At 36.9% G+C, this 19969-nt stretch overlaps 1 protein-coding gene across 1 annotated transcript; it reads left to right on the top strand.

The window, feature by feature from the left end:
• Positions 1-15522: 15522 nt before the first annotated feature.
• Positions 15523-19961, top strand: slc24a5 (solute carrier family 24 member 5). Its single transcript, XM_041219304.1, has 9 exons — positions 15523-15824; positions 16238-16417; positions 16569-16652; positions 16764-16867; positions 17230-17330; positions 17719-18002; positions 18124-18330; positions 19223-19324; positions 19605-19961. The coding sequence occupies exons 1-9, from the start codon at positions 15665-15667 to the stop codon at positions 19925-19927; spliced, it is 1545 nt and encodes a 514-aa protein (XP_041075238.1). The 5' UTR covers positions 15523-15664; the 3' UTR covers positions 19928-19961.
• Positions 19962-19969: the final 8 nt, after the last annotated feature.

The following is a 19969-nucleotide window of genomic DNA, read 5'->3' as shown; positions in this document are numbered from 1 at the left end:
AAATGTAAGATACATAGGACTTATTTCCACAAAAGACTTCCTTTAGAAAGAATGTTTTCTTTTCTCTGTTCCAAGAGAAGATTATTTCATTCTCTGCATTTATTCACTCAACGGAATACCTTTGTGCAAAAATGAACCTTCAAATTGTACAGGGCAAACAAGTATTCTTAAACAATTGTAACTAGACATTACACAAACCTTATCTTGTCTGTATTAACATTGAGAAATTAACAGGTAAAGGTTAAAATATACTATAAAAGTATTCCTGGAAACAGAAAAGGTCTCAAACCCTAACCCCTCTTAACCTTTTCTGTTTTTTTTTTTTTTTTTTGCTTAGCAAAATGATGGCCCCCTACTTTATAAATCTCTTTACAGTACACATCAAGATTGACTGCAGACATTTGCATAACTATGCATGGCAAGCTTTACTTTTGCAATAACATGATGACATGTTTAAAACCAGCCACTGAACTTTGCCATAACAGAAGGGGCAGTCTACAATGTAGGGGGTAGAGGGCAGGCTGAGATAGAGCTGATTAAAACAGGGACTGAACAGAGCTCATTCATTGGGGAAGCCATGGGGGAGCCTCTGGATTCATAGCCATTGTCTGCCAGTGCTCAAATTCGCAGAACAATTAGCAGCATTATGTATCTGCTGCATTATATTGTCTGTAGAAAAGTAATGAATTTACTGTCATAATACAATATAATACTACTTGATTGTATGCAGAGTAACACAATGTATGGAAACCTGCCATTATCAGCACTTGTCATGAAGTTTGTGATAATTCTGTAGTCGTCACACATATTAAAACCCTGCACGCAGGCAAACAAGATTAACTGAAACAGTTCATTAAACGTCTGCGTACAAGAAGGAGAATTAGATATTTTCTACTTGCGGTTAGTTTAATATTTTGTGCACCGTATAGCCAGGTCACTAAATTCACAGATGAGATCGTCTCCTGCTCATTCCAAAATACAATCTGGTCCATATCACCCAAGGCCTATAGTGGTTATGGGAGTAGTTCCATTGAAGCCTTCGTATTTGCATTTGGACTCAAAATAAACAGGCATTTAGATAAAGAACATGAAGGCCTAATCCAGATAATACTGTATTTGCATTTTGTGAGTTTACAACGAACAAAACGACAACAATGTTTGCATAGGACTTTTTAATCAAATAATGTATTACTAAACAGCTTATGAATATGTATTTCTTCTTTCACATTTCGATTCATCAGTAAAGCATAGAAAAACAGTGAGGCAAACAACATTTTCTTTGGAGTTTTAATGATGTTCTTGTGGCAGAGTCATTACCCTAGCAGTCCGCTTTTACAGTTTTTTGCTGCACTTTCACATTGTGGTCTCTGCTAGAGGCGCTACATACACACCCATATTGTTTTATATTGCATTATAACCCTGTCCCTGGCTAATTTCATATAATCAGCACAATGACTCTTACTTTAACTGACCAAAATGGTATGGCAGTACAGTATGAACTGCTAACTGTTCTGGTTTGAGCAGTTACTACTTTATACTGTACAGTTTCATAGTATATAGCTTTGACAGTCTGACCCATCGCATACACATTTATTTTGTTTTACTCTGTTTTTTTATTTAATTATACTGCAGCTGCTGTCCTCCAGGAAACCTTATTTCTTCTTAGTAAAATAAGATTACATGTTAAAAAAAAACACTACTTAAATGCAACAACTGGAATCCCAATGGGAAACATTTGTTTCCTAATCAACATTCTATGTGCATCTGTACAATTCTAAAAATAATTTTTCCCTGTAAGAGAAGCAGAACATCTTGCCATCAAACCATCAGATATACAGAACGCTTCAAATCATTTGCTCTCTATGAATAAAACACCACATCTGTCATACAGGATGTGGTAAATGACATTTCTGAATAGCTGGCACTGATAATCCATTGACAGTCACTGTTGGGCAATACTGTTATTTGTCATCGTAGAAACAGATTCCTTTTGCGAAAACTGAACAGAAAAACAAAAGACACTGGCCAGCTAAGAGCTCAATGCAATCATGTTATAGCGTGTCGATCTTATGTATTAGACGGTCATGAATTTCAATACCAGTCTTTGATCATAGCAGGAAGAAGTTTGACTTTAGCCCAGCAATGTGGATACACAGGAGGGGACGCGTTCCTTGGTGTGGGTAATGGTGAATCCATGCCAGCCAAAGGAGAATATAGACAAATATAAATCACAGATAAGCAGCAATGACAGTTCAGGGAAAGCCCATGGCTTCTCCAGCCATACAGAGCTAAGAATTCAAGCAAGAATCTCCTTGTGAAGATGAGGAGATTATTGGGGGTGAAATCAATCTGGTACACATATTTCTAGACCCTCTTCCAATTCATAACATTACATTTAACCCCTTACCACTCTTGTAAACTATTGGCAGGTTTTCATAAGATCAGTCCTATTGATGCCCAACTGCATGGTTTGCTTTCCAGAGCCAGCTGCAGTATGACTTGCTAGCTAGTGATTTTAAAAGCCTCAGTGAAAGAGAACAGTTTTCAGTAGACATTTCTGCCATCTACAAACTTTCCACCCACAATCTCTTTTCAATTGATTTGCTATGGTTTTCATGAGTCACTGGATTTTGTTGAGGTGTAAAGAAATCTTAGTTGGTAGTAGGAGTCCATTCTCTTTGTGCACAGCCCTTCTTATATTCCACAGCTGCAAATACCAGAACACAAGCAGAAAGCTTTGGGGCCTCAGGGTGGATGGCAATGTTTTTTTTTCTATATTGCACGCGATCAGATGGAGACACGATCTTCTTTGTTTATAGTAGCGAGGGAAACCAGACACTCTGCATTGTTTACCCATTCTAAGAATCATGCCTCAAACTGAGATGACACTCCAGTATGTCGACTTATGTTTTTGTAATGAAGAATCTGTAATCTAAGGTTATAGCTGAAAGTTACTCATGCAAAAGCACAGAATAAACATGCCCCCCCCCCCACATGTACAGTAGATTATACTTTGTATAATTGTACAGTAGATTATACAAAGTATAATCTACTGTACATGTTCCTAGTATTAAATTTCTTACATGTTTAACAGCCTAGAATGCATGTGTCGTATGATCCTCTGTTTTCTCATCAGATCATTATTTGCCCTGCTTATTTTGCTGAGAAGACCAAAGCAGATTGTGATGAACTGCACCGGAGAAGCCTATCAGAGTTGCCCAGGCTTTGCTGCCAGAAACTATACGGAATCATACATAACACACACAAATAAAATCAGAGGACGGCATATCATGGGGTTTAGTGGACAAGTGACCTGGGGGTTGCATGGATTTACCAACTCTTAAGAACTCCCTTACAGTGATGCTTAAATAGGTGGTAAATATGGGGATTCAATGTTAAACTGCCATACAGGCATGCCACAGATTTGTGGGTATATCTGGTAAAAAGAGGTGCTATGATCTCTATCTCATAGTGGAGGTGGATAATTGCATACGGGCACTTGCAAAAAGAATACAGTAACCTTTGAAGTAGGATGTATTGATTAGTTGAGGAGGGACAAAGATTTATAATGAAAACAGTAATGCATTTGCTGGGGATAACCCTCCCCCATTGGGATTCCATTGTCAGTGCGCATCCATCTAAAACTAACCACAAAGACTTGCAGACCCTTACTGTCTTCTTATTTCTAACTGTAGAAGCTTCCCATTAAGCAGAACCCATCCCTTCATCAAAATCATTACATAGGGTCACAGAGGTCTAGTCTGACCTACCTGATCTGACCTCTGTAAAAGGTCAATCACTTAAGATGTCAATAAAGACAAAAGGCACCTGATAAATATTTCTTATATATTAAAAAAGAAAAAACACACACACACACACACACACACACACATCAGGACTATGAAGGGATAGAAAAGACTTAATTGGTAACCACTATCATCCAAATTGAAGAAAACAATTAGAATTAAATTTAATGGATGCAAAGTTTAAATAAAACAACCTAAAATTCCAACCAGTGAGAATAGCACACTTACTTAAACTCAAAGCATCTATTTGTTACAAATTGTTATCCTCACAAGACTATTTAAAATTTTGTTTCCTGCACATTCTTCATAAGAGTTATGGATCTCATTTGCATAATACGTTTGAGATTTTGCACCGCCCATTATTAAAACTGGTTTGTATCCAACATCCATTTTAGACAGACAGCAAACCAGTATATTTAACCATTTCAAAATGCCCAGTAAACAGCAGCATTGTAATTTTTCTTTTATGGAACTGTACAACCTTTTCTTAAAAGCCTATAGGGACAAAACTGATGTGTCTTTGACTCCCAGAATGTATCACTATAACAGTGCAAGATGGAAATGCAATATCAAACAATACATTCAAGACAGATATTAAAAGCGTGCAGCTTATTCTTTTGCAGCATATCAATTTTCTTATGTATTAAGCACAGCACAGTATAAACATTATTGCTAAATCCTAAAATTTAAAATTGCTTTATTAAAATGAAAATGCTCTTGTGTTCACCCAGGGGCTATAAGAAAAGACATCCTGCCTTGCCCATCGCATGGGTTCTTGAATATGCAGGTGACTGTTTTTATCAACCTACAATACCTAATGACCTTGATGACCAAGTAAAAACTATCAACACTAAACTGCCTTTGTACACGCTCCACCACAAACATATTTATAAGACGGTATTTCCAAATGACATACCTCTTAAAGATTTTATTGCTTCAGTTCTGGAAATATGAGTGAGTCTGATATACAAGGTAATGGTTGTAGGAACAGTTCAATAACTGATAATTTAGAGTTGATCTGGGTTGATTAGTTCTCTTACTAACAATATTTGATTGATGTGTTACAAAGATCAAAGATTTACTATGAACAGGCATTCAAGCGCAGACACAAAGAATGTTCAATCAGTAGTAGTATTTTATTAAGCACACAAATAATAAACAGAAATCAGAAAAGTCAGTATCTTAGTCCAAGCACAAAACACCATTCAAAAATCTCACTGCACTCATCCTGGCTAGCAGGCAATTGAAACATGACACCGTCTGTCTCCTCACACAAACCTCAGCTCTGTGCAAACTGTGACATAGTAGCTTGCTCACACACAATCACAGCCTCAAACTGAAACAAAGCAGACAATCTTAGAATATATCACATTAAGATTATTAAAATGGTACCTAGATTAAGTATATGGCAAGTTTACTTTTAAAGAAGTTCTTCATACAACGAGGTAAATTACTTATAGTTATTTCAAGTCTCATTAAAAGTTATTTCACACAAAGTGTGCAAACTACATAATTAACAGTGCAATTCTATGTGAATGTGTTACAATTAAATTTATTTAGTTCCAAGAAAGGAAAATGCAACTGGAATTACTCAACGGTTCCTTGAAGCTTAGACTTTTGGTCCGCTGGTTTGGAAACTCAATCTGTTGAAGTGTCCAGTACAAAACGCTCCTCCCAGCAACGACGTCTTCAATCCCACATTGGATCAAACTCGGCAGCAAAGCTTTCAATTCTCGATAGAATCAACACACACCTGCAACAAAGTCTTCAGTCCTCGGTATAGGACCCGCAACAGCACCTGTCTGTTCTGTCCTCTTTGTTGAATCTTTTAGCTACGCAGGTAGCAGGGCACAGTTTCTTTTGGATACTGTTGTTTTAGGTGTACAGCACACCTAGCCTGGTTTGTCTGATAAGTCTCTAAGTCTTACGGCAGTCCTCCAGCCGGGCCTCACTCTCATTGTTTGTGGTCATTGACCCGCTTGCAGCTTGCTTTCTCTTGGTTCCATTTTCAGGCAGAATCCCGGAGTTGCAGCTTTGCTTAGCAGAGGGACAGCACCTTCTTAGAGCATTCAATGTGGAGCGCAAAATTTTCAGTTTTGCTTGGAAATTTAGTCTTTTTTACTCTGCTAAATAGCCACTTTCGTGAGATAATGTGTATCTTGCCTTAAAAAAAAAAAACTCCCAGTCCTTTGATGCTTTAATGCCCTTTTCCACTGGGACATCGCTAGTTTATGTCTTCCTTAAATCTAAACGATGGTTGTTGTGCGTGTGAATTATCTGTACATTATTCATCTGTCCGCTCAGCCTAATCCTGTTCAGGCACCGGTCTTGGAAGCCAGAGGTCCCCTCAAGACACAGCAGTTTGCCCTGTTTCTCAAGACATTTCATTAATGAATCCAGTTACATTTCTAATACACGTTCACGTATTATCATATTCAGTGAATATGTCCTAGAAGGTCCAGCTCATACAAGGCTTTACCCGAAATTTTTCTTCACAAAAAACAAAGGCATGTCAAACTCAATAAAATCTTGTTTAGTACGGAAAGGGAGGCTGTACTTGCAAGTAATGTCTGATCACTTGTATGAAATCACATAGATGTATGTTCTGACTGCAATGTAGGTTCATAATGGACTTTACTAAAAATCTTTGAAGGAGAAGCTTAAACACAAAAGGCTCCTATTACAGTACATTTGCCTAATGATGTTAAGGATAACACTAGCTATTAGTAAGCTATATTAGCCAAAAACCTGAAGCTAAAACCCCACTTCATAAAGTCTGACTTGCTGCAACTTGCCACAGGTTTTTAAATTAGGTAAGAAAGGGATTTTCTCCTCTGCTTAACAATGCTTTCTGCTTTAGAGATTATTAATATAGCTGAAGATCCATTATTTATTCTCATCTCTTTGAAATATACTTTTTAGTACCATTTTAAAACCAAAGTATTAAGTGAGATGCATTAATATTTATCTTATTTTTGCCAGCTCTGCAAATATAGGTAGACACTAAAGGCAGGTCAAATATACATTATATATTCCTCATGAAAATGAGATATACATTAGAAAAAAACATTACCAAAACTCAGGCAACTACAGTATATTCAATATTCAACAATACACAGCCATATTCTGCAAGGAGGGACGCTAATCTACAGCATTAATTAAGAAAATTGCCTCTAATAGCTTTTGCATCATGCAATTAAAATCAAGGCTCATCCCCAGCTTTCTAAAATGGAGAAACAACTGGCTCCATTGAGCAATGCCTGTTCAGAGCATTATCTTTTTGGCATATCTGCATTGCTTTCCATCATACAGACTGAGTTATTTTAACAATGGATCAACTTACAAACAAATGATGTTTCAATTACACAGCAGGTATTATTGTACCCAATGCTAAGGCAATATAGCAGATAACTTAAACACAGCATAATTACAAGGCCTGGCCATCATGCTACAATGAAGTGACAGGGAAAGCCAGCCCCTGTGTTCTGCTGAAAAATACTGGGCAACAACATTACCCACAGAAAACAAGGATGTGACCAGGTTCCTAAGATCACACCTGTAATATGTAGCCCAGGTTGCTGTAACCTTGGCGTGTAGTTTAGGGGACGGGAGCCAAAGCCCATTTCCCCTTCTTGCTTTTCATTCCTCTTTCCACCCCCTCCTCCGCTATACCACGCCACCTCTACAACTGTTCTCCCTCTACAGGTAAGTGAAGCTCACTTCCCAACTTCGAAGGCCCTGGGTCCTCAGATTCTTCAACTAGGATGATTCTCATCGATATGGGGGTTGGGGGAGGGGATGGAATATAGATATAAGATCCAACTACTTATCAGATGAAGTCGTCTTGCTTTATAAAGAACAAAAAAAATACTGATTTTTATGGTGCATTCTTGGTAACATATTTGTTGCATGATGCCATGTCAACTTCCCTGAAGAGACGGTAATATTGAAGAATGGACATGTATCCCCAGAGAAGGCCCGTCACAGTATCCATACTATTACAGCAGGTGTTTGCAATTTCTGGTCCAACTTCACAATTATTTCTTGGTTATCGAACTGCTTTCTAATTTGTTGTCCAATAAATATTTTTGGAGTCTGTTTTAATGACAGAAAAGTGATCTTAACACGCATAAAACATTCTGTTGTGTATAGTGATGATAATAAATCAGATAGACAATAAATCACCCTTAGGGTAAAAACAACAGCATGGGCTGTTCAATAGGTCTGCTGTTTTTGAGACAATTAGGTTACATCACAACTCCTATGACAAGGCATTTCCAACAAATAACTGAAGGCATGCTTTCTCTTTTGTGCTATGTTTAACCTTATTTATATTACTAAAAACAGAGCACAGCTGTTGCCTCTTTCCAAACACGATAAACAACAGAATCGGACATTGATGTTTCCCTGCAAGCTCTGGTTACTAATCTTTTTACAAACCACAAGTTTTTTGTTTTTATTTTTTTTATTAAAAAAAAAAAGGAATATTTCCATCACATTGCACAAAAATCTTATCCTGTACTACAGTTTCGTTTTTGGTTTTGTCGTCAGAATGACACCGGATCTAAGGTCTTACTTCACTTAATTATATTTCTGCTACTGACACAGTACTGTGATACCTGGTTACCTGTTTACAGTATAATTTTAAAAAAGATACTAAATCCATCATACTGCACAATGAAGAGGAATACCACTTAAGAATAAACAGTCCTTTATGAATAATGCATTGTGATAAAGTGCCCGCCCCTGTGTGTATTTTGTGTTGTGTGTTAATGTTGGTGTATAGTCATTGGTATACGGGATATAAAACAGGTCTGTGTAACACGAGTGTTTAAAATGTATATTTGTATTTAGGCACGGGGAATTGCACTTTATTAATTCCTGTGCAGTTGTACCATGACTCCAATTGAATGACTGATTAGCAATCGAGTCTCAGTACAGCTGCATAAAAGCAGCACGTTTTCACTCACTCGGGGTTGTGTGCTTGGTGAGTGGAGAACGGGACAGAGGTTAGAATAGTAAGAATAGTTAAAATACAAGCTCTCCGTGTTTTATCTGTGTAGTCCATTTTTTTTTTGTCTCTTTATTTTGGCGAAAGTACCGTGTCCTGTGTTTTGTTTGTCTTTACAACCTGTTATTTTCTGCTTGTTTAATTATTAAATGCTGAGTGGTACCATTTGCTCAGCTTCACCAAACTCCACCACTCTGTTGTTTATTTCCTGGTTCCTGTATTCTGGTCTGGCATCACCCACTGCAGTCATCTTTGTGACATGCATAAAACAAGAATATGTTTTAAGAGGACCCAATTAAAACCATATGACAGGAATAGTTTAGTGCCTGGAATCTGGAATCTTGTGTTGAATCAGTTTTATTCTTCACTTGGCAATGTGCGAACAATGACTTGATCATTCCTCATCATTTGCGGCATAAAACTGAAACACAAAAATGACGGTGCTGGCAATTCAAAATACCTATTACAAGAATGCGCACAGAGCACTTATATATCATTCTGATTACCTGTTCCATGTTAAATTCACTGCATCCCTCTCTTTGTTCATTGAACTGCACTCGCAGATACCTTGTTGTGCTGGAGGACTGTCGATGCTCTATTATTCTGCACTCGCACTTCACATGGCCTTAAGCTGTCACTCCTTAACAAGTAGCTTTCTTAGAGGGAGTGTGAAAAAACTAGACCAACTCCTGTTCATTACTCTTAACCAAACAGCCTGCTGCCAATTAATGAATGGTTGGGCAGACAGCATTCAGAGGGGGGTTTGCAGAACAGCCTAAACCCTCAGACTACTAGCAGGAGTCAACGAGTAAGGGAAAAAACTACTGGAGCATTAAAGAAGTGTAATCTCCCACCAGGAAACAATGACTTGTTTTCTAACATATTCATAACAGGTGAGGATTCAAGTTCTTCTCAAATAGAATATTTTCTATTAAAGTGGACCCAATTCTACTCTTATGTGGGAGTATAGGGTTTTCAAAGCACACCTGCAGTGGGTCAATAAATCAATACAAGCAAAATGCTCAAACAAATGCTAATGTGTAGATAGTTGGGAATCACTATTTTCATAATCTAGTTGCCCCCTACAGTGAAACAACATCAACCAAAAGAGCAAAAAGGTAGTTGGGATAAACCATTACGACCCACTCACTGCAATAGCCACAGGAGTCACATTAAGGGGGGCAGGTGTGACTGACTTTTACAGAAGAAAGCCTGGTCTTAATGTAATAAAATGAGCACAGATGGCTGTCTCACTTTGGATTTTTCATTAAACAAAACTAATTCAGACTCCAAAAGGATTTAGCTAAAAGAAAGTACCTTTAAAAAGGGACAAAGCTTGTTTTAATCATTATATTTAAGCGAAAATTTCTCATTTCATATAATCAATTCTTAACGCAATGGTGCAGGAAATAGAATATTCCCGTAAAACACTCTGCCTCCTCTTTAGGCTCTGCTTTGCATGAAAATTAAAACTTCTCACTTAAAACCATTTATTAGAAAACCACAGATACAATTTGTTAATTGTTTTCCCATGGTTAACTTCTCACCTAGTTATCTGGCACAGCTGGGCTTGTATTGTTACCTTGCGATTCTCAGGCAGGTCTCAGAGAGAAAAGCTCAAGGAGCTGTTGCAGGCTAATCCGATCCTGGCTTTCCATTACGGGGCCCCTTTCTTGAACTCTAAACAAAGAACAAGCTCTTAGTCTGCTTCAGGTTATAACAGAGCCAGAATAATTGCTGTAGGAAAATATTGATTTAGTCTCAGTTTAAAAACTGCTTTCCTTCAATACCATTTAAAAAATAAATGAATTTTTTTTTTTTTTTTTTTTTTTTTTTGGTAAAATCAACTGTAGTACTTGTTTTGCACACGTAATTCAGTCAAGTATAGATCCAGTAACTACTTCAAGTAAATAAATAAACCACAATTTATTTGCACATCTGGCAAGGCTCATGTCAGAGAAATACATGTGCTTTGCACCTTCTGCGTGCGTGTGTGTGTAAAAACATACATTAGTATGTTCACAATGGAGATCACTATGCACGCATTACACATTTAGCTAGGAAATCCACAAGTTTATTTTTTTCTGTCACTACAGTTTTTCCTCCCGTTTCAATTCCAGCTTCCACTAGAAAATGCTCACTAGGTTATGCCTCCTTCCCAGTTCTGCCCTGACCAGCCCGCCCCCTTATTGCAGTGTTTCACTCACATGTATTCTGGAAGCTTTTTTGCCCTATAGTGGCTTTACACTGATACCTGGGAAACAAATACTTAACTGATAAGAACAGTGTACCAGGCTTTACCTCAAGCAAATACATTTACTAAGCAGTCTATCACATTACCTGAATATATATGAAATAAAATCAATACCAAAGTCTTCCAAACATTGCTGCAAAACAGACTTTTGAAACGAATAAATGGAACACAAGCTTGGTACTATGGAACAGGGCAATGGTAATCTAAATCCAGGCCCTCAATTCAATTCTGTGAAAGGCATAGCTGTGTCTTAAAGAAAACAATCAAAAGTAGTACATTGCTGCCACCTGCTGGTGAAGGTAGAATATCTTCACAATTAGCCAGGTGCAGTAGAACAGGTATGTATGTGTTGATTAAGGGTAGCTGTGTCATGTGTTTCATTGTTTGTACCTTGTTTTACTCGATTGCATAGCTGGGAGTTACCAACTTTCTTTTTTTTTTTTTTTTTTTTTTTTTTTAAAATGAAACTCTAAATCGGAATCAAGAATCCAGAGGAGTCTCCCCAGGACACTTAAATGCAGAATACAAATGAAAACAAACCTCAATAAAGCATATATAACCCCAAACCCCATGATTTTGTGTGTTTGTTTTAATATTAACCATGTTACCATATATTAATCATATTTTGTTAGAAGACAACAAATAAATACAAATAAATCTTCTGCATTATCTACGGAAGTAATTTTACAAATAAAAGCCATGTATTTTTCCTATAGAACCAATGTTAGGTCAATGCTTCCCAGCCCATTCTAAAGCACAATGCCACAAACAAATAAAACAGAAACAACAACCATCAAATTATTATGTTCTAGGATAGGGTTATTTTTCAAACCAGCAGTGAGCCAAAAAGGCCTTATTGAAACATGCTTTCATTTCAAAGAACTGTACAAAAGCACAGCAGTTCTGTGCCAGCATGTTCCCTTTAACATAACAGGCTTTAGGTAGGTACATTGTAAACGGGATGCCAGCATGTTAGTTAAACCACTCTACTATTTATAAAAACACCACCGATTTTAATAACATAAAATAAGCATTGTAATGCAAGACGCGCACACAATTGCTGCACAGCCACTAATAATACAAATAGTTTACTCGTGCATCTGAATGTAGCTCAGTGAGACAGGGAATTCTGTCTACTCTTGTTAGAATTCTGCAGTCTAGTGGCTTTTCCACCATTTACTTTTGACTGCAAGGTAACAATAAAATAACAATAAAAACACTAAACTGGCAACATAAAGGTAAACAAGGGTAAAGTGTTTCTTTCAATTTAAACTGGTATACATAGATTAAACACAAGAGGTCACTGCAACAAAGCCAAACTGGGGACAACTTTATTTGGAAACTCAACAGGCATTTCCATATCCAAAAATGTGTGCTTTTAAAGTTCATAATTCCTTGTTGAAAATATCGGCTTTAAAAAAAAAACACAACACGTGGAGAAAATGGCATCTCCTGCAGCTATGCATTTTGGAATTTTGGAAGTAAACTAACGGGACTGTAAAAAGGGTATTTTTTTGCTTGGAGTGCCAGTGTACAGAGGTAAAAACATACAGGAAGTAAACTACAGTAAACACACACACAGACATACGATATAAGTATAGCATTTACTTGCGTGACACTAACTTAACAAGCAGCTTTAACGTTTCATAAACGGAACCTTGCATTTTGCATTTGGTGTTTATTTAAAGCAATGGATCCTACCAGCCCAATATATTAAGGTGCCTGTATATTAGTTTATGTAGTTCTTCGTGCTTAATGAACGGGTTTCAAATATCACAAATATAAATTGGTTCATTTAAACTGATGCAATGACTTTGTTGTACTTACCTGTGCAATGGTTGTGGTGCATTCCCGGAATAGCACGTGTTAAATGTTCAACAATATCAGTATTAAAACCCGTTATCAAAACAAGCAATTAATGCATAAATAAATACGTACACACATAAATAGTACATTAATCACGTAGAACAAACGTGCAAATTACACCAAACAAACACCTAACTCTTAATACAGTGTTAAATTAAAACAAAACCAACTAAAAAGCTTTAACCGCTTTACAGAAGTTTAAAAAGCATGCATAAATGCCAGTACTCACTTCACATCTGCGTCACGTGAATAAAGTGTATTGAGACTTCTATTTTGCTGATTGAGAATGTCCATAAAGATTTGTCGGGTCTAGCATGCAAAAAGAGATACAATAAATAATTAACGAGCGATAAGTTAGCACACACATTGCTGTGCCTACATTTGCAAACTGTATTTAAAGTCCTAAAGTGGCCAAGGACATGCCCCAACATGATACACAGTCCACCGACGACCAATTACATGGGACTAAACAGCCGTCACATCACCACAGCGTTGTGAGTGTTTCTCGAGGAAGATACGTCGAAGATGCTGTACCCAACGTACTTACTCAACAGCGTCATTCTGTATTGATCATAAACTCTACAGTGATCATTTAGGAGAATAAAAGAACAGCGTTAATACCTTCACATTAACTGTTTACGACGGAGCTTGGTGTTATTGTAAACTGTAGCAATAGCTTTGGATTACTAATACAATTAGCACTTTCAAACACGTTTATTGAATTTTTCATCCAGTAGAAAGTTGGCAGTGTCTATTGTTCGTTGAAGTAAAATGCACCAAATGTTGCATCATGGAAAAATATGAGATGCTGCAGTATTAGCATGTGGCTTATAAAACCATGCCTTTGCCAGGAGACACACACACACATACACACACACAGTGGTTTGCAGAAGTATTCAACCCTACCAATAATGTCACATTTTCTTGAATTACAAGATGTGTACACAGTTTTTCTAACAGACTTTTTTACTCAAAGCTGCAGTGGTTAAACTGAACAATGTTATACAAGGAGGAGGTTAAAATTGCAAAGAAAATGTACAAAATGAAATTCAGCCCCTTAAGTCAGTACTTGGTAGAAGCACCATTTGCAGCAATTACTGAGTCTTTTTGGACAAGTCTCTCTTAGCTTTGCACAGTAGGATGGTGAAATTTTTGTCCATTCTTCATGGGAAAATTATTTCAGTTCTGATAAGTTTGTTGGATTGTCAATAGACTGCAATCTTGGATTGGATTTAAGACAGGACTTTGACTGGGCCACTCAAGAACATTAATTCTCTTGTTCAACCATTCCAGTGTGGCTTTGGCTTTGTGCTTCAGGTCATTGTCGTGCTGAAATGTAAATTTCCTCCCCAGTTTCAGAGTCTCGATTGACTCAAACAGGTTTACCTCAAAGATTCTCCTGTACTTTGCATCATCCATTCTCCCCTCTATCCTGACAAGCTTCCCAGTCCCTGGTGAAGAGAAGCATTCCCATAACATTATGCTGCCAGTTGGGATGGTGTTGCCTGGGTGATGTGCAGTGCTGGGCTTGCTCCAGATGTAACGCTTGGAATTTAGACTGAAGAGTTTGATGTCTCGTCTGACCACAAAACCTTTTTCCACATGTCTGCAGTATCATCTATGTGTTTTAAGATGAGGCTTTTTGAGTAATGGCTTCTTTCTTGCCAACTGTCCATACAGGCCAGCTTTGTGTAGGGTCCAGCCTATTGCTGATGTGTGAACATTGACTCCCATCTCAGACACAGAACTTTGCAAATCTCTCAAGGTTGGCTTCAGAGTGACACCCCAAACAAGTTTCTTGCTAGCTGGGCTGCTCAGTTTGGGATGGCGACCTGATCTAGGTAGTGTGATGCATCTTCCACGTCTTAATGATGGACTTCACTGTGCTAAGAGGGATAATCAGTGCCTTTGAAATATTATTTTACCCTTCTCCTGCTCTGTGCATCTCTATCACTTTATCCCTGACTTGTTCCAAAATCTCTTTGGTCTTCACGGTTACTTTGTTGGATCACTATGTGAGTTGCAGCTTGAAAGTCTTTATATACCTGAGGGAAATTCTCTACAAGTTAAACCACTTTGCATACACGCAGGCTGAAAGCATTTCACTAATTGTGTGACCTTTCAAACAAATCATTTGCATCTTAGCTGATTTAGGGCTGCTGTAGCAAAGGGGTTGAATACTTATGCAACTGAGATTATTCTGTTTTTCTCTGTAAATCTTACTTATTTATATTCTATATCATTTTTTTTTTTACTTCAATGTGGAGCAGTTTGTGTAGATTGTATATGTAAAGTCTAATTACAAATGTGAAAACTTTGCATGGGGGTGAAAATATATAGATAGATAGATAGATAGATAGATAACATGTTTACACAGTTAATACCCAAGGTAGATCACAATGACTCATTTCCACAAAATGTAGAACAGACTCTTATAACAAATGTAATTTTACATTTCTTTCATCCACAAGCCTGTTCTTTCCCATACCGTACTATAGCCTGATTGGTTACCTAATTGGCCCCTGGCACAGAGCTCATTAACTAGGAATACTTCCATCTCGTGATCCCTGCTCGTCTGAGTAAAGCAAGCTCTGACCATATTTTGTGAACACAATCTATCCTGAAGTGTATATAAGACAGGCAAACTAGTTAACCTTTTCTCATATTGTCAAGACCTGCTGTAGAGTGGAGAGAAACACAAACATTTCTAGATTTTTGAAAACAACAATGGTTACATCTACATTCCGGGAAAGGAGGAAGAAAAGAAGAGAAATTGTGTTTTACATTACCGGGGTATTTCTGGTTCTCTACGGCACGGTTCACCTCATTTACAGAGTTTCTGCATCTTCTGTTTCCCAAAGTGCAGTAAGAGTTCGACGCGATGTAGGTCAGTTGAATTTAGTTTTGTTTAGTTGAATGAAGTTTTGTCTCGGTTAATCTGACAACCGCAAATGTTGAGCCAGGAGTGATTAAGCGAGAAGTGCTTGCGCCGGTGAACGTGTTAATGCAATTAAAATGTTTATTGAACGGATACATTACGGATTAAAGGCTGCTTGTTAAGAAGAGCAATTATACTTTGATAGTCTTATTCATGGTTTTATTAGCAATTTTGGTAAGTAATTTATGAGTATGGAAGGTAAAGGCACAGTTGTGATTTACATACGTGAAAGAAAGCAGGACGCCTTTTTATTAAAAATACTAATGTTTTATGAATTGTTCAGTTGCAAAATGTTGTAATTGTATCAGCTGTGTATCCTTTTTTTTTTTTTTTTTTTTTTTTTTTTTTTTTTTTTTGTATAGAGAATGAAACTCGCTGCGTGCCTCCCCCATCTTCAGAGTTTCCAGAAGCGTTTTTCACCCCGCAAGAAAGAAAGGACGGGGGTGTTGTTATTTATTTCATGATCATTTTTTACATGCTGTTAGCAGTCTCTATTGTTTGTGAAGACTACTTCTTACCTTCCTTGGAACTGATCAGTGAACGTAAGTTAACAGATGAACAATATATATATAATGTGTATGTGTTTTTTTTAAATACATATGTACAGTACACTTATGAAAAACAACAGTAGCAAGCTTTGTTGTTTTAATACCCTTTATCGTGCTTTACACAACACCAGTACTTGTTTTACAGGTCTTGGTCTATCCCAGGATGTTGCTGGAGCAACTTTCATGGCCGCTGGTAGCTCAGCCCCAGAACTGGTCACCACATTTCTAGGTGCTATGATAAATAAATAAATAAATAAATAAATAATAAACATTTCAATCACTTTACTCCAATTATCATTTTTAAAAGCAACACTTTGTTACATTTTTTATTTGTTCGTAGGTGTATTTGTTACAAAGGGAGACATTGGTGTCAGTACCATAGTTGGATCAGCAGTTTACAATTTACTAGCTATTTGTGCTGCGTGTGGATTATTATCATCAGTGGTATGTACAATGCTAATTAATATATGCTCCATTTTACACATTGTATTGGTTAAAAACAAAGGGTGTGCCTTGGTTTGAGTGATCTTTCTTAAATGTATATAACACTAGCATTAAGGAGGTTTACAGCTACTGCATGTACTGTTATAGTACTGGAATTAACAATTAAGTAGTTAGAGATTTTGGGGGGTTTAATAATACTGTTAAGATTTATAACATTCCAGGAATGTGGTTGATCTCTTAAAGAATTTTAAAAGTCAAACACTTGAAAGTTGTGTTCAAATATAATGGTTGGCTAATAATAGTGAATGCTTTGCTCAATGTAATGTAAATAGATACAGTATAATTTGTATTACCTTTTACAGGTATCAAGGCTAACCTGTTGGCCGTTGTTCAGAGACTGTGTGGCGTACGCGATAAGTGTATCGGCAGTTATTGCAATAATCTCTGACAGCAAAATATACTGGTAAGAACATCTATTTATTCTTTCAAATAAAAAAAATACATTTCTACATCCAAGTGTTGTAACACATTTTTGCAGTTTGCAGAAATTAGCAAGATGTTTGATATTATCTAAAACAAATGAACACCAGATCCATTCTATATTGAAAGACTTTTGTGAATGGTAACTATTATATATAAATGATATGTTTGCATGGATAATTGTTATTTATTAACTATACAAAAGGCAAGCGTTCCGATTCTTTAATTTATGAAATGTCATTTTATGCATGCTACCTTCGTAGATTTTCAGGTTTCATTGTTTGGCTTAAAACTTCAAGGCATATAATTTAAAAAGTGGATCGAAACTTCACAAATGGCATGTTACGTTTTACTGTTGTCTTTTTTCAAAGGTATGAGGCTGCCTCTCTGTTACTGATTTATGGGGTGTACATTGTGGTTCTTTGCTTTGACATCCGCATCAACCAGTACATATTAAAGAGGTTTAGTCCATGCTGTCACTGCCTGACTGAAGCAATGGAGGAGAGTAGTGAGCAGCAGTCATTAGTTGGATGGAATGAAGACAGTGGATTGTTGCTGCACAGGCATTCCAGAACGGACAGTGGGATCTTTCAGGAAGACTCGGGTTACTCACAGCTTTCACTTAGTTTACACGGACTAAATGAAATTTCTGATGGTAAGAGAGAATTCAGTAGACTGTTTTTTAGTGTCTAATATTCATGTTTTTGAATATGTGCCACAGGTTTTTGATATTGAAAGGATGTGACGTAGCGGGTACTCTTTACATTTCCTAATAGGTCATCCATGTGTCTTTACGATACCTGAAGCAGACCTGAAGAGAATTCTGTGGGTACTGTCCCTACCCATCATCTTATTACTGTTTTTAACCATTCCTGACTGTCGAAGGCAGTTCTGGAAAAGATGGTTCTTGATCACCTTCTTCATGGCTGCAGTGTGGATTTCTGCATTTACATATATCCTTGTCTGGATGGTCACAGTAGTAGGTATGATTTGTTATTGATATTCTTGGCAACATTTATTGTGGCATACAGTATACTTTTTCTTTTAAGCACAGTATTTGGAGTTATTGCATTAAGAATCACTGAATGAATAAACTTCATGAAAAGCTAAGAGGGCAGTAAAAAATTTTTTTAAGATTTAGAATCCTCTAAAAATACTAATTTTTCAATATTGATGAATACAACTGCAGAATCACATGTTCTCATAATATTTAAAATTCCTCTTTTGTCCTGAGCCAGTGGAGGAGTAAGGGCTTCTTTGCCATGTGGAATACCGTGAGAAATCATGTGATGTCAACTGACATTGTAGAGCATAAGAGGATTATTATCCTACCACCAGTTAAACACTCACATGCTAGAACTAGCGGACGTTTTGATGTTTGGCTGAACTATCCAGGAATAAGAAAATCGGCTTGATACATTTGGCACTGCTAACCGATATTTACATTTTTACATAAACTTTTATCAATGTGATGTTATAAAACAAGCCTTCCTAGTATGCATCTTTATTTACCTGGTACTTCAGAGGGAAAAAGCAAGCTAGGGTCACAATTACAGAGAGACCTACTAGAGTTAAGTTAGTGGCAAGTGTTTTAATAGAAATCTCCAAAGTTAACATGACAGCCAGAAAAAGGATGCAGTGGTGAATAGTATTTAGAATTGATAAATAAAGGTTTACTGTGTAACTTAACCAGGTATGTTTTCTTGTAGAATCCATCTTTGAGTTGGAACTGGCATTTCAGTATGCAATGGGTTTTTGAAATTATACCCTTTGAAATTAGCCCATTGTCAATAAGAGACATAACTGCTGTTATTTACTATTTGTAAAACCTACTGCATTTGAACAGAATTGTAAAGTTATGCAATTCTACTGTAGGAGAAACCTTGGGGATCCCAGACACTGTGATGGGCCTCACCCTTTTGGCAGCAGGAACAAGCATTCCTGACACTGTTGCAAGTGTACTGGTTGCGAGAGAAGGTATTCCATTTATTGATGCATTATATTTGTTTAGAAAGAAATGTTATTTTGTAGCACCAAAACCATTTTCAGTTCATTTTAGAAGTATTAGAAATATCATTACATTTGGAAACCTGTGTGTCAAAGGGAACCAACAACTTATACCATTATTATATCACTAATAAAAAAAATTAAATCTGAAAGCTGCTTTAGCAGATATGGCTGCCTTTTTTCATTAGTTTGTTTTTCATACAGAGTTTAGTTTCTGTGTATTAAAAGCTGTGTATTTTGTTTCTTTCAGGAAAGGGAGATATGGCAATGTCTAATATTGTTGGATCCAATGTATTCGACATGCTTTGTCTTGGTTTACCATGGTTCATTAAGACAGTATTTGTGGACACAACTTCACCTGTGGAAGTAAACAGCACAGGTTTGTTGTACACAGCTTCAGCCCTTCTTCTGTCCATTGTATTTATATTTCTGGCTGTACATCTAAATAGGTGGAAATTAGATAAGAAGCTTGGTGCTGTATGCTTGCTTTTCTATATTCTCTTTGCAACATTATCCATTTTGTATGAACTTGGAATTATTGGAAGCAATCCAATAAGAGCATGCAGTGACTGAATCATTGTCTTCTACATCAAATGTGTTTTCAGTAGGGGGGTG

The sequence above is a fragment of the Polyodon spathula genome, chromosome 19, assembly GCF_017654505.1.
Source record: "Polyodon spathula isolate WHYD16114869_AA chromosome 19, ASM1765450v1, whole genome shotgun sequence".
NCBI lineage: Eukaryota > Metazoa > Chordata > Actinopteri > Acipenseriformes > Polyodontidae > Polyodon > Polyodon spathula.
Note: the sequence above shows the minus strand (reverse complement) of the source record. Positions and strands in the feature narration are given on the sequence as shown.